The 15,525-nt window shown below is 45.3% G+C and overlaps 1 protein-coding gene across 2 annotated transcripts in view; it reads right to left on the reverse strand.

Moving 5' to 3' along the window:
* ST8SIA2 (ST8 alpha-N-acetyl-neuraminide alpha-2,8-sialyltransferase 2) overlaps positions 1-2,394 on the reverse strand; it is a 70,143-nt gene extending 67,749 nt beyond the window's left edge. For both annotated transcript variants that reach the window (XR_014021702.1, XM_081292241.1), the window contains exon 1: positions 2,024-2,394. Coding sequence is in view for 1 of the 2 variants with exons in the window: in XM_081292241.1 (XP_081148367.1) it covers positions 2,024-2,121 (98 nt within the window). In the remaining variant the exon portion in view is untranslated. The remainder of the gene's footprint in view (positions 1-2,023) is intronic.
* Between the last annotated feature and the right edge of the window lie 13,131 nt (positions 2,395-15,525).

The raw sequence follows: 15,525 nt of genomic DNA on the forward strand, positions 1-15,525 counted from the left end.
TCCTTGGCAATTTTTTTCCAGGATCATACCAGGCAGGGGTAAGATAAAAAGAAGTAGGGACCATCACATGAAACAAGTCCCAGGGGACATATTCATAGCAGAAGATCCCTGGGTTTTAAAATATATACTTTATATGCAAATGCCTTTCTTAGCCCAGGCCTTGGGGTTCATTCTTCCATACCCTACTAGAACAACTTGATGTGGAAATGGAGGCTTCACAATACATTTGGCAGGAAAGTGCAACTTAGGTGCAAAGTGATCTCCTGATGCATTTAAAAAATTAAAAGTCCTGGCATGTAGAAAGTATTGTGTAAAAGTTTAGTGAATGGATAAGCAAGGGGTGCCTGCATAAAAGTGGTACTTTCTATGTTTTCATAGCAGAACAATGGGCAGCTGCTGGTCTTTTCGTCTCACATGCTCAAATGTCAGGAGGAGATCTGTGCCAGGTAGAGCCCACATCTCAGGCAGAGGCCAGGAGCCAAGAGGAAGGACCTCCTTACTGCATCTTCTATGAGCTGGATCTTGACCAATTTCCTTTTGGGACCATGTTTTTGAGGTGAAAAGCTTAGGAAAAGTAACTTGTTTCTGTCTTCTTGTGGGAGCTGGTGGCATGTATAGTATTAACTGAACAACATTTGTGAAAGTTTTCAAAGCTCTTGGGGAAACCCAGGATGGAGAGGAGAAAGAGCCAGACAGAAGGGTTCCTGAGGCACAATGGAATCCACAGAAGGAATTGTGAGGTTGCAGGGATAGATAGGCAGAGGCAGGGAGAAAAGAGAGAGGCAAGTGGCGCCAGCCCCCAGGTTAGGGTCTTTGGGGGCCTTCGCATCTTGGCGTCAGGATGGCATATCCTTTTTGAGGTGCCTGACAGCGTGGCAGGCCCTCAATTCGTGTTGATAATGAATGAGATATCAAATGGGACAAAGGAGGGGAGCACGCGGTTCGGGACGCGATACCGCGCCTATCTCGGCACTAATCCCACAGAGGAAGGGACAGACCACCTTCCCAGAGATTACACTTTCTCCCTGTCATGTTGCCTCAGAACCTGGCTGGTTCCTCCCCTGTCCACCTCCCTTTGGAGGATCCAGAGGCTGCGGGGTGGGGCGCGACTCTCAGCCTTTGGGACACACCAGGTGCGGGTGCGTCCCGCGCCGCAAGTGCGCACTCCAGGAAGTCTCTAGCCAAGAGAAGCTGGGGGTCCCCACCTCTGAAGACAACGGGAGAGCCCAGAACAAGCCTGCGCTCCTGGGGGCCCTGAAGCCCACCGGGCGGCAGTACAGACTTTGCTGAAACGTCTGTCTCTGCGCTGCGAGCGCACGGCAACCCCAGGTCGCTGGGGGCTTCTTTGGGGTTGGCAGGCTGAGCTTCTAAAACCAGGCCTGGGTGGGGGTCTCATTCCAGCCCAACACACCCCATCTCTAGCGATGCCAGCCCCGACGCCCGGATCCAGGGGGGCGGGAGGTGCGTGTGTGTGTGTGTGCGTGTCCGTGTGTCCAGGGAACATTCCCCTTCCCGGGAGTGGGTGCAGGGCCCCCGCCCTCTGCTCTGGCCCGGGGATCCCCTCCCCTCCGCTCAGACATCCCCGCGCGCCCCCTGCCCACTTTGCCAAGGCGAGAAAACGGCCGAGCCGGAGACAAAGAAACTCCTGCCTCCCTCTACTCTCGGCCCCTCCACCCGCCTGAGACACTCCCCGGCGCCCTCCCTCGACCCCAGCGACACTGCGCGCGGACACGCCGGGAAGGGGGCAGGGTGGGTGAGTCTGCTTCCCCAGGCGGGGAAGCTGGGGGCTGCCCGTGCATCCCGCCTGGGGACACCCCATGGCAGCCGCGCCCGCAACATCCGCTCCCCAAACCGTCCCGGGTCCCTGACAACACCAGCTCGGCCAAAACCGACCCCCGCCTCTCCAATTGAGGGACAGGGGGGCGCGGCACACACAAAGCGGGATGTGGTGGGGGGCGAAAAGCACAGGGGGAATAGAGATCCCGCCAGGGCTCGTGGCACGGGCCCGGGCGAAGCTATTTACCCGATTTCTTCTTCGATCTCGGAGATGTCTGCGAAGATGAGGAAGACCACGAGCAGGGTGAGCGCGGCCAGCATCCAGCTCCGGAACTGCAGCTGCATCGTGGGTTTACGCCCGCCGGGACCCACGCGGGCCGGCGCGATTCGCAGAGGCTGGAGGGCTCAGCGGCAGGCGCCAGAGCCTCCGCGCGCAACGCGCAGCGGGGCAGACACCCTGCGCTCCGGGCGAGTCCGGGCCGGCGGCGGCGGTGGCGGCGGCAGCGGCAGCGACAGACAGGGGTTGCTCAGGCGAGGCGAGCCCGCTCGCTTTCTCTCGGCTGCTGCCTGCCCCTCCCCTCCCCACCCCTCCCCTCCCTTTCCCCGCCCCGCGCCCCGCTCCGCGCGCAGTTTGACAGCTTTGCTCAGCGCTCCTGCTCGCCTCCTCCCACCAACTCCGACGTCCAGCCGCCGGCCTTTGCTTCTCCCGCCTGGCTTCTTTCAGCTCCCGAGGGCGCGAGGATACGGCCAGAGCCTGCCACTCCTGGCCTAGGAAGGCTGGGCTGGGGGCACCGAGTGTGATCGGGAAGAGCGCGCACCTCCCGGCGCCCACAGCCGGCTGGCAAACGCCCTCCCTCGCCCGCTCTTTGTCCAACACCCTCGCTTCCTCTCAAAGTTTTCCTGACACAAAGACCAACACCTGGGGACAGAACCCAGAGCGCAGCGAGGAGGCGGTTTCAACCAGGCAGATATTTCAGCAGTTGACGAATTAGGAGGAGAGGCGGAAGAAGGGAAGGGAGAAGAAATGTCCAAGACGTGCCAACTTCAACGGAGATGCAGATTGCAATTTGTGGGCGTAGCGCTTAGTCTGCGAAAAGCCGCCTCCTTTAGGCGGTCCTCTTCGTCCTTTAGAGACCTAAGACTGGATCTTGAGAGCTCTCTGAGTTGTCCAAGTCACTCAGTCATGGCTAGATCCCGTGCTCCCGCTGGAGTGGTTGTTCTACCTGCAATGATGGACTCAGCACCCACCCTGCCTTGGCCATGGAGGTGCTGACTCCAAGTAGGCTTCATCTCCTTAGCTCTTGTTTCCTTCTAGTAAAATCAATAACTACCCCCCCCTCCCTGGAGTCCTATCTTGATCAAAAGGCCTTATAGAAAAATATGGCTCCCACAAGAGGTACTGCCTCCTTGCTGAACATTTCGCGCTTTCACAGCCTTAGACAGTTTAGCTCAAATTACATTTTGCACCAACCATTAGCCTGGAGTGGGAAGGGCCCAGTTAAATTTTTCTGGAATTAGATAATTCCCCTTTTCTCCCCTTGCACTAATTGTAACAATTCCTGAAATCAGGAAATGTAAGATTCCAGAAATGATCATCTGGTTTGTGAAAGAGTCCTAAAGGTTTGAGTGTGAGAAGACCCTGTTGGAGAAGCTATATGGAATGTCCTGTCTCGGAGCCCCTGCAAAGGAAAGGGAGTGACACATTGATTGTGTCCTCAGGACAATTCAGAGAGGCTTGAGGAAGGACTGGCAGCAGCCAAGTCTCTCCAGGATGGCTATGGGAGAGGTAAAAGGCCCTTTTTGATTTCCCCAACAAAGTTCTGCCTGTGTCTAGAGTCCATATTTCTCTTTGAATGTAAGAAGGATGAGCAAAAGCAAAGCTTCCAAGCTGGGGGGCTATTGGACTTTATTGCCACTGGGAGCCAAGATAAGCTCTCCCCTGCTTGGAAAGCAGAGTGGGAAAGCAGCATAGAGAAGTGAGGAAAGTTCTGTATTGGCCTCCTCTGAGTGCCAGGAGCAGATGTTTTTTTCCCTGAAAGAGAAGTGTACTAATTCCTACTACCTCACTTCATTTGCTTCCCATTCCCTAGCAAGTCTATGCACCTGTACTCCTCTTATGGCGAGCTTCTTCAGAGTGTCACATATTTGGGATGGGGAGAGACTTTGTGATATTGAGCACAATGTTGAATGCCATACTCCCTATCTGTTAGAGGCAGGGACAAAACATCAAAAGTTTTCCCATGTGGTCCACTAAACATCCTGTCTCCTAGGTTTCTAAGTGCCTAGATCTTTCCCTCTAACTTGCTTGATGGGTGGCTTAGGAGGTGTGAAGTTCTTGTTATTTTGTCTTGCTTTTCTGAGACCAGTAGTTGGGAGGGTTTGAACAGGGTTTATCTGGTGTGCTGCTCAATAGTTCAACCACTCCTCCCCATTCACTCCAGGGCTCAGGGGTACTTAATGAGCAAGCACCAGCATCATGCCAGGGGATAGGGACACTTAATTTTCTATCCTTTCGTAGCTCTCTATTCAGAAGGAAACCAGACATTCAAGTGCCTAATTATAACCTAAGATGTGATACAGTAGAGCTAGGATCTTCTGACTAGCTTTAATTGATGAATAAGATCACCCGAAAGAGCAAGAAGAAACTAGCAGGCGGTTCTCTCCCCTAGTCTTTGCTTCTTCACCAGCTGTACTCGGAAAACATGATGGAGGTACTGCCATGATCCGAAAATTCACCAAATCAGGTAAACCTCATTGCTATGAGCACTATAACAGCAGAGACTATTTCCATTTTCTGTTAGGTGACCAATGCTCTCAGCCTAAGCTCAGAAGTGTTCCTCCTTTGCATCCACTTGGAAGAGTTATGAATGGCCAGGAAATATTGGAAAACTTGTATAAAGAAATTTCTTCACTTAGAGAGAAATCCTTGTACCCAGACAACAGGGAGATATCTTTAAGTACATCTGCTGAAGAATAGAGTAGCCTTATTAACATAGAGGCTGTTCTTGGAGTGAGTTGTTGAAATTGGGACTTTACTTGAAGGGTGATGGAGGACCCCTGGGACCATTATCTATAAGGTTGGAATCTTCTTGGGCCATCCACTTTATCAATGAACTGTGCACATCCACCACCCTGAAAACCAAGTTTGTTCCTGGAATATAGAACAGGGGAAGAAGGATTATCAGAAAACGTCAGGCTGCTGATGTAAACTGCCACATGGGCACACGCTTGACTTGGCCACCCGATCCCCACCCTTCCTGACTCCTATGTTTAACCAAGTCCCTTTTCCTGCCTAAGATTTCCCAGGAAACTGGGAGATCCCATAGTAATCATTTCTTTAGGTCAAGTCATTGAATGCATGGGTTAAAATGTAGGAGTTCTATGGGAGTGGCAGCAAATTAAGCCCTTACCACCCATGAGCATTTTAACTCAAATTAATGGAGTATATTAGCTATTCAGGCAACTAATAAGAGCTGGAAGTTTGTCTTAATGGGGAATCAAGGAGCAGGAGGCTCCACAGAAGCCTAAAGGGGCCCCATAGGGTCAATGCAAAGCAGTGGGAAAGCCCTTTCTTGTCTTTGACACTGGCTGAGGGTGGCTTGTCCTTGTAGCTGCCAGCCTCAAGAAGGGGGACCTACCCAGAGCCTAAATTCATAGAAACTCCAAAACCCTAGCTACCATTTACACGTCTAATAAACTCCCCCAATCCCACTCCAGCTAGGCAGAAATTTCACCCAAACCACTTTTCTTGGGAACAATAAGATCTATACTAATAATACCTTGTCCAAGTTACTGGTTGAGGAGAAGGGGAAAGTCAGATGTGGGAAGGAGCATGCAGGGAAAGAACTAACATTTATGAGCACACACAACTGAAAGGCACCTCTTGGGGCTCTTTCTCTTATTTAGTCCTCTTGGCAATTCTTTCATATAGATACCACCATCTCCATTTTGCATTTGAGCAATCTGAGGCTCAGAGAGGCTAAATTGCAGAAGGTGGCTGAGTTGGCAGAGAGAGAATTCTAATTCAAATGGATTCCCCTGGGCCCCGGCAAATCTGGGGTTCTGGGATTGTTGAGGTTCCCTCTGGCTCTCAGGGAAGTTCTAAATGGATTTGTAAGCAGACGCTTCCTTTGATTCTTACTGTATCCCCTTAGTTCTAGCATATCAGGATTCAAGGAACAGATCTGTCTTCACTCACTGTACATCTTTCATAATTTTTGAGACCATAATCATAAATTTCCATTTACATCTTTTCACATGGAAAAGGCTAGTCCTTTCAACCAATTCAACCTTTTTTTTAAAACCCTTCAAGAATAAATAATGATTATCCAAACTTCTGACCTAGCACCTTTGTAGTTAAATAACTACAAAGCAATAATGGTCTTGCTTTGTCATCAACTCAGAAGGAGATGGTGTATGTATTGGGGGAGGGTTGGATGGGAGCATCGGGGGAACAGGTAGAATGCCTTAGTTGGAATAGATTAACAAACCATTGTGTTTCTGCACCTCCAATAACTGAGAGAACCTGACTTTCCTTTTGAAATCTGTGCTAAAATTTGAGTGTTCTCACGAATGCAACATTTTCCCCTTCCAAATCAGAATCAGAGTTGGTAACAATATGGAAAAGCAAAGGGGGCACATTTGCATTCCATTTGTGACTTTCATAAATAGCAAAATTGTAGTTTCACCAAAGAAAGAAAAGAAATATACTCAGGCGATTGCTGTAAATGTTTCTGGGATTATCATCAGCAAGAGATGTTGGGAAGGATGTGGAGATGAGCACTATAGTGAGTTGGAGGGGAGAGGGTGAGGAGGGGAACAATTTTGTATTTGTTTTCCTGGGATTTTGATAAATTCTTCAGTTGGGATGAAAGTCAGTTTTGAATGAAATCATCAATTCAGGGCTTCAAAAAATATATCACTTGAGCTCTGAATCGGATTTTTTGCCTGCCCAGCTTTGCTCAGAGTCCAGCATGACGCCATCTTATGAGGCAGCTGAGGAAGTTGGTGCCAAGTTGGCAATGGCCCTGGTTTTCAGTCTTGGGTAACTTCTCAGCCTTGGTCTGGATGATGGACCTTTGATTTTCAAAGCTGGAAGGGTTAGAACAGATCATGTTTTCACTTGACAAATATTGCCTCACCACTTATTTTGTATCTGGAATTATACCAGAGAGCTGAGATGTCGTGGTGAATGAGGCAGGTGGAGGAGCTCTCCTAGTGGGGCTTGGAGTCCAGTGGATTTTCTAGATGAAAAACCATGTGACCAAGAGTCCAGCAGATTTTCACTCAGTCCCACCTCAGATTTTAAGGTTGAGATCACAAAGCTCTCTGGCCTTCTGAGTTCCGTGTTAGCTTGCCCTCACCTATATGGTTTTATTTCATTTTTTCATGATATTTCAATGAAATTGGAAACTCCCAGGATCAAGATCTTTCTTTTTTTGGTCCCACATTGTCTAGCATGGTAGCAACCCCATTCAGTATTGGTTCTCACTATGACCACTTACGAGCTATCGCCATCATGGTACTGAAGGCAGAGCTGGGAAGAGCTGAGTGGCACATTGTGATACAGCATTTCCACCATGTTCATACAGAAAATGGAAAAATCCCAAGAGTATAGATAATAGTAAATGGTCACCAAATAAAATCAGGAAGTGATGAGTGCTATTTAATTGCCTTGTTTCTGATATAACATATTGAAATGCAATTTTATCTGTTTTTATCTTTAAAATATATTTTTGTTTTTAATCATGATTGTGCTGAACAACTGGAATAGGCCATCTCTAGCATAACTGTGGTGACTCGTGGCAACAGGAAGTGGCCTCCTGTCACAAAACCTTGGTGAGCATGCTTGATGGAATATCATCTCTAATGCAAACTCCAGATGGGTTAGTCCCTAAAGACATGACACCATTCATCAGAATGTCAACCTGCTGGCATGTTAGCACAAAACGCTAGACAAACAAGAGACTCCTTGGCTCCAAGTCAGTTTCTTATAAAATTTCCCTTGGGGAATTCTCTTCCACCTCTCTCCTGCCTCAGATGGAGCCTGCCTGGTTGTGCATCCCTTCCCAGTTCCCCCATCAGGTTTGACAAAGTAGACCTAGGAGAACTGCAGAAGGATCACAAAACCAGTAGGTTTGGCTACATGAGTACGTTAGTTTGGGTCAGGTTTAACCAAAAGGGGCAGTCAACCCAAAAGGCCAGTGACTTATTTCAAACAAAGTTCATCTCTTTGTTTTTAAAATTAATGCATTATTGTTACACATGATAGTGGGATTTATTTTTATATAAGCATACATGCATGGAATATAATTTTCTCCATTTCAGTTTTCAGTACCTCCTCTCTCCCTCTCCTCCATCCTCCCTAAAGTTTATCTCTTTCTTGTGCAAGTCAACAAGTAGGCAGACGGTGCTGGTTGGCTGTGGGTTCCCTCCTGGAGTTCTTAGAAATTCAGGTGCTTCCATCTCTCCTTTCTACCACCCCTAAGGTAAAAAGCCCTTGTTTTCATGCCCCATCACATTCAGGTTGCAAGCAATAGACTGGGGTAAGAGCTAAAGAAGAAAGCGGTTGCAAGGGAAGCAGGAAACACAGCTTTATTCTGGGTTTCTATGCACTCAGCTGAGAATCTACTATGGAAGAAGAGAAGGATAGATGTGAGGGACAGCTGGAGGGTCTGCCACAGTGGGAATGCAGAAGGCCAGCAGAGGTTTGTTCTCTCCCTTCTCAAGCTCTGCATGGCATATTCTCATTAGCCCTGCCTTATGACCATGCATAGTAAGTATTGCCAAAAGTCACCCACCACAAATGACAGTTTGTGGCAACAAAGCTGTTTGTGTGGCTTGAGTTCCATAGCATTGTGTTTTCCTTTTTCATAGAACTGGACTTTTGCTACATTTATTTCTTGTTTTCACCCTAGGGAGGCAGTGTAGTTATCGAGAGCAAGGCTTCACAAGGCTTTGTTCTTTTTTCTTTGTTAATTTCCAGTTGGTTGCAGACTAGTACATGTCCTACTGCATGACTGGTGTCCAATTCACATTCCCCATGTAAGTTGGACACTCTGAAGCCCTCATCATCAGTAGGAGTCACTGAGAATGCAGACAGCTATGTGAAATTGCCACAAAACTTTCTAAATGCTTGCTCTCAATTTCTGTGTTTATCTAAACATGGAGCAGTCACACAGTTCCCAGACCAGTGCTGGGCCACGGACCACAATTTGAGAAGTTCTGGCTTGAGTTGGTTTTGAGATCATGCACGTCAGGGTTCAGATATTAGCTTTACCTTTTGCTACTTGTATTCTGTCAATCTGTTTCAGTTTCTTTGGTATTAAATGGATATGATAATAATACTTAACTCATGGGCTTTAGTAAGAATGAACTTAGATAATATATCTAAAGTACTTATAATGCTAGCATAAACCAAGTGCTTATTACATGCAAACGTTTATTATTAAGGATAACACAAAAATATAAAATTTATACACACATACCCACGCATATATAATGCTAATGGTGTTTATCTGTGGTAGTGAAATTTGAGTTGATCTTGACTTTTCTTCATACTTTCCTCTGTTTTATAAATTTTCTACAATGTTCATAAATTACTCTGTAATCAGGAAAAAAGCCATTAAAATTTGTTATGCCTATTTTCTCTGCACTGAATTTTTTTTTTTTTGGCACAGTTTAATATTCTTTCTCAATAGCCCAATATAAACACACATATTTAGTAAAATTGGTTTTGCAAACAATTTCCAACCTTTCTTTGATGTTTTGTAAGCATCTACCTAACTTCGTATTGTAATTTCTAATGGAAGAAAACACAGTCTACACACTTGCCCCACTTGAGTCAGAAGCCCTGGACATGCTTCAGGGTTTCTCTCCTACACCCTTGAGGAGGGTGTAGGGAGTGTGAACCGGAAACCAGTCATGCGGTAGGACACGTACTAGTCTGCAATCAATCGTGAGTCCGCCCCATTACCCCACCTGGACTTTTCTGTTGATTGCTCAGAAGCACAGCGAAGCCCTGGCTTTCAGAAAGCAGTGAGGAGAGGAGGTGCTCCAATTCTACCAGCAAACACAAGCAGAGGGGGTACTGCTTCACTGTTGCTTAAACTCCACTGCTGGTGACCATGTGGACAGCGACAGGCAAGATCTGTTACAATGAGGGTGGGCGAGGTGGGGAAAGAAACTTGTGGGTCATCATCAGGGGCCCTTCCTTTTCAAACCTTCACAATAAGAACTTGCAGAAAGCCATCAGACATTGCATGATTGTCTTTGAAAATAATAATCCTCATCTGCATAGTTTGTAATAACTTGGGTTTGTTCCTTTTCTTTGTTGTTGTTGTTGTTGTTTTCTAAAAGGAAATTGATTGAGATAAAAAAAGAAAACAGTAATTTAAGTTTTCCCCAGATAGCTTTTTAGAGATTTGTAAAAATCCAAATTGTTTTCAGCTCTTATAAATTCGGAGAGAGCATTGTGACTACTAAACGTTGGTTTGGAAAGACTATCTTTATGACCTAGTACTGTAGCATGCTTTTGTGATACAAATATTCTTTAGGGGACATTGGAATCCTATGTAGAGCTGAAGCTTAGGTAAATGTTTACCAATAGGGAGATAATTTTGACAATTCTAAACGATGATAAGAGATTTGTGGCTGTGTATCTGCCTTTATGTCAACATGTTATTGGTAAGAGCTGTGATTTATTCAATTCCGAGTCCTTGGTCAGTAAAGGAGCCTCCAGTGTAGCCTTGATCCTATGGAGAAAATGCAAGTCCGTTCTGTAGGTTTCTGGAAATTCACTGAGAGGACAAGAGAGCTCTGGGTTGCCCTTTTGTTCTGAAAGCAGTTCAGTAAATTTCCCTGAGTGTCTCTGGGAAAAGCTGCGGCCTCGAGCCATCTGACATCACTGGGAGGTAGATTGGGTCCATCACGACAGCCCCTGTGAGCATCTAAGTTACTCACATGCTGAGTCAGAAATGTGTGAGATTTTCCTGAGAGAGCAGAGATTGGGTCTGAGAAAGATGCGGGAGGCCAGTGCTCTGGTTTGGATGAGGGTCCTCAAGGTCCATGTTTTAAAAGTGTGGTCTTCAGGGCAGCAATATTGGGAAGTACTGTGGACCTTTCAGAGGTGGGTCAGGTTCTTAGGGCATCGGAGGTGTTGCCTTTACAGGGGATGGTTCTCTCTCTCTCCTCTTCCTGGCTTGTGATGTGAGCAGTTTGCTCTGACACCTGCTTCCTCCCTTACCATTCAGTGCCCCTCACCAGAGACCCAAGCAAAATGTTGCCCAATCTTGGACCGGAAGCTCCTGAACCATGAGCTAAATAAACCTTTTCTCTTCATAAGTTAATTGTCTCAGGTGTTTTGTTGTAGCAATATAAAAGTGATTGGTTGATACAGCCTGCTTGAGCTTTTTGTTTTCTTCAAAAGGAAAAGTTCTAGAAATCTCAGAGATAGAAAGGCTCCATAGAGGGCCATTATACCCATCTGAATTCCTTCAAGATTTTTTGGCCAAACTCTGTAAATTTTACGGGAGGGACCCACTTGGTCGAGTCCACTGATGGACTTTAGGCGTGGACTGAGGTTCTTGGTTGTGTGGGAAGAAGTCAGAAGAAATGGGGACTCATTGGCAGCTGGAGAAGTTGGAAGACCTTCTTAATCAATATCCTTCCATCTCCCTTTTTCTCTTTGTGAATAATCCCCACATGGGCCATTGAGGATGAGTTTGGTCATAGAGTGGCCCTCTGTATCTGTTGGTTCCTTTTCCTGGCACCAGCCAAATAGAGATCAAAATATTTGAAAAAAAAATTATGTCTGTGTTCAACACGTACAGACTTTTGGTTCCTTGTCATTATTCCTTAAACAATACAGGATAACAACTATTTATATATCATTTTCATTGTATTCAGTATAAGTTAATCTAGAGATGATTGAAACTGTATGGTGGAATGTGCCGAGATAATATGCCAATCATGTACCATTTTATATAAGGACTTGGGCACCTGCAGATTGTGGTATCCATGGGGTCCCGGACCCCTCCCCCATAGGCACCAAGGACAAATGTGTATTTAGTTGGCAGGTTTTGAGGTATAAATACTGCATCTGGCATTTTATAAGGACCACCCACATTTCTAGCATTTTTATTCTACCTTCCTGACTGGTTTGCTAACTTTCTAGCTCTCGTGTAGTTTGTAAAGCTTTTATTTGCTGTAGCCCAGCTCATTTCAAAGGATGACATTCACTAGTGGTTCAAGGCCTGGCAAGAGGGGAGGATGCGTTCCCTCCTCTGCTTTACCTTGTGTTTGCCAGCCTTGGTGAGGCAGGGACGCCTTCCCGCAGGAGTGCCTCACAGCTCAGACCGAAGCTGGCCTCTGGCAGGGGGGTGCCAACAAAGAAGAAAACAAAAGCAAGTCCGTGTTCATTTCAAGCTCCATTAGGGGCATGTGTTGGGTGAGGAAATCAATGGGAACAACGAAACTGGCAGGAAAAGAACTTCTTTGCCTCCATTTCTAGAATGGAACTGACCACAAATAACGATGGGGCAGAAATCATTAAGCAGTACCCATTGTAAAAATAGATAAGTTGAAAGAAAATCACATTCAACCAAATATTTTTTTTTCTGTTGCTTCCAAAGTATAGAGGACAAAGATAACTGCCCCTTTGTTCTTTTTTTTTTTTTTTTTTTCCTTCTGGTGGCAAAATACCAGCCGGGACCTAGGATTACAGTACACAGCTAGCCACTGTGAGAGTGAGATGCTTTGAATGAAGGAATTACTGTTCGGAGGTTGTGCGACCATTTGAAAGGATAAACTCTTAAGTATCAATAACATTGATGATTCGCCATCATTTGGCAGGTAATAAAGGCCATTTTACAGTTTAGCCTTCAGAAATCAGTAAAGAGAGAGTTTTCTTAGAAAGTGGTTGACTCAAAATTTATCTGTGTTCCCTGACAAAATGCAATGTAATGAGTATTTTGAGTGGAAATGTGGACAGTAGTATAGTTTGGATGTTTGTAAACAGTCTCAGCAGAATCGATTCTTACTCTGTGACTCTGTTCTCATGAAACTTGTGAATTTATGGGAAGTTATGAAAAAGGAAGATTTTTTTTTTCTATCATCAGCTATTTGGTTTCTTTAATAAGATTAATCCTGGCTGTTTTCATTTTCATTCATTTGATGAGCTTTTCCCTGCCTTTGTTGTCCTGGTGTCATAGCAGAGGTGAGCCACTAGGTGGCACTGTGCTAGTGGAGGGCCCGGGAAGGAAGTGGATTCTCTGGGTTTAGCTGGTGTCAGGTAAATTCCTGGCCAGGGAACTGTCAAAGGAGAAAGTGGGAGAATGAGAATAAGAATTGGAAGAGAATAGGACCACCTGCAGGGCAAGGGGTTTGCATTTGTCTTATTGACTGACCTGAGTTAGGCTCACAGAAGGCAGTTTCAATCACCTCATAATGGAAATAGAGATGAAAAGTGGGCATATGGTCTTTGGAACTCAGCATTCAAGGCAAACAAATCAAGGAGAAATGTATGGATTACCAAAAATTGGTTAGAAAATCCAGGTAATCTCTACAGAGAAATCCTTTCATTAATACTTCTTCTAGCCTTGGTGATGAAATTAAATTTGGGTATTTCTTCAAATAATCGATATTAAAAATTCATACCACATTGACACCTGGCACTGTTTCTGGTTTGGGCATAACTGGCGTAAAAGGCTCATTTCTAGCTGTTTCAATTTAAAAGTTAAAAACATAAATTGTCTATACTTTGCTCAGTTATCTTCATATGTAATGAGGCCAAGACTCTTTTTCTTTAGTGCCCTTTCCCCTCTCCAATGGCTGGTACATGAAATGGCAAATCCATTTCTTTCAGAGAGGAGAGGGAGGGTGATGTTAATATGGCATTTGTACCCTCGATGTTCATGCCCAGCTATCAGGTGGTTATGAAATACCTTCCACTTTTGTGCCCTGCACTGTGCCCAGCACTCTGGTGGATTAAGAAATAAAAGCCATAGCTCTCCCTCAGGGTCTTTGCAAAAATAATTCCTGACTCGATATGGGGTGGCATTTGTCGCATGTTGCACAGAGATATAGCTGCACCCAACCCCTCATTAACTTAATGGATTCCTGTAGTCAGTCCTCCGGGGATGAGGAGTTGAAACTACTGAGATTTGCAGGAAGTGTGGGTGTATTTATAAATGTGTCTCCCATTACTCCAGGTTCTGAAAGCAAGAGAGCGCTGCTCCTGAAACACTGAGAAAGTGAACAAAGTGCTGAGGACCTGTCATCATTTGTTCATTCATTTATGCTTTTTATGACACCTAGTTCTGCTTCCCAAGAAGAGAAAGCTGATTCATGTGTATGCTCTTTGTCCATCTTGGCCTTCCCACTGGCCCATTTAGTCTTTAAAAAATTTTTTTTTTTTTTTTTTTGTAGTGAAGATCACCTGCATGAGGCATTTGGCTTTGTTTAGGGGGAAGCTTTATTCTGTGTTCAAAAGCACTAAGTCTGTTTTTCACCAACCATCTCTCAAGAGTAATCATGGAACATAGACTCAGAGCCCAAATTTAATGTAAGACACAAAACTGTTTTCTTAGGCCAGCAATATGATTAAAAATGTTTTGGAGGAAATTTAGTGAGCCACAGACATTCCAATTCTTAACAGTGTCCACGGCTCCTATGTTTTATGTTCAGTTGGATTTACATACTTGTGATCTCTGGCTTCAGGGGTATCTAAGAAATGGATCAGCATGAAGTCAAAATATCTGCATTCCATGGAGAATGAGTTGGGACTTCTCATTAAACAATTGTAAAATAAATGGGACTAAATCCCATACATTGTGTGCAGGAGGGTAAATTGGAACTTCTCTGGAGCATGATTTAGCAGTATCATGGAAGCCTTGTTTCATGGGGAACCTTTATGCAGAGTGAAACAGGAGCAGTGAGAACAGAATCATGCAGACCCTGAAGGAGGTCTGCCCCTCCTGCTCATCCAGCATGCCCTGGCAGCAGAAGTATGCTTCACCATTCCGAGGAGTTGAGGGCTCCTGCTAATTCGACAAGTGTCTTAAACAATGATCAATTAAAAACATTTCATAAAGTAGCAAGTCTTTGAAGAGAATGTGCCCTTCCTTCAACACGACAATTCCACCCACACCTAGGAATTTCTCCTAAAGAAAGAGCTATGAGGGTGGAAATGTTTAGATATAAGGATATTCATAACAACATCATTTATGAAAATGAAAACTGAGAATACCCTAATGTCCAGCAATAAGGCTTCATGAATAAACCATATGACAGCTATTCAGTGGAATACTATGTGGTCATTTCTTATTTGGGTAGAGAAGTCTATTTTTATTTTAGTAAGTTGAAGATGATTCAACAGCAGTGTAATCCCATTTTTTTTCAGACACAAATATGTGCATATTGGTGTGGCAGGTGGCTTCTAAGATGGCACTCCATGAAGTCTGCCTCTTGGTATTCATAGCCCTACACAATCCTCATCTCTTGAGTAATTTGTTTCTAACCAATTGAATACAGCAATACTGGGGGAATGTCAACTCCATACCTAGGTGAAATCCTGTGACTTTGTTATCAGACTCTCTGGATTGCCTTCTTTGTTGCTGGCTTTGTTGACGCCTGCTTCCATGCTGGAAAGGCCCACAGGGCAAGGAACTGGGAGTGGTCTCCAGCCAACAGCCATCAAGAAATGAGGCTCTGAGATCCCGCCAGCAAACGCTGGGCTGCGTGAGTTTGGGG

Source organism: Spermophilus citellus (assembly GCF_964194105.1).
Source record: "Spermophilus citellus genome assembly, chromosome: 4".
Lineage (NCBI taxonomy): Eukaryota > Metazoa > Chordata > Mammalia > Rodentia > Sciuridae > Spermophilus > Spermophilus citellus.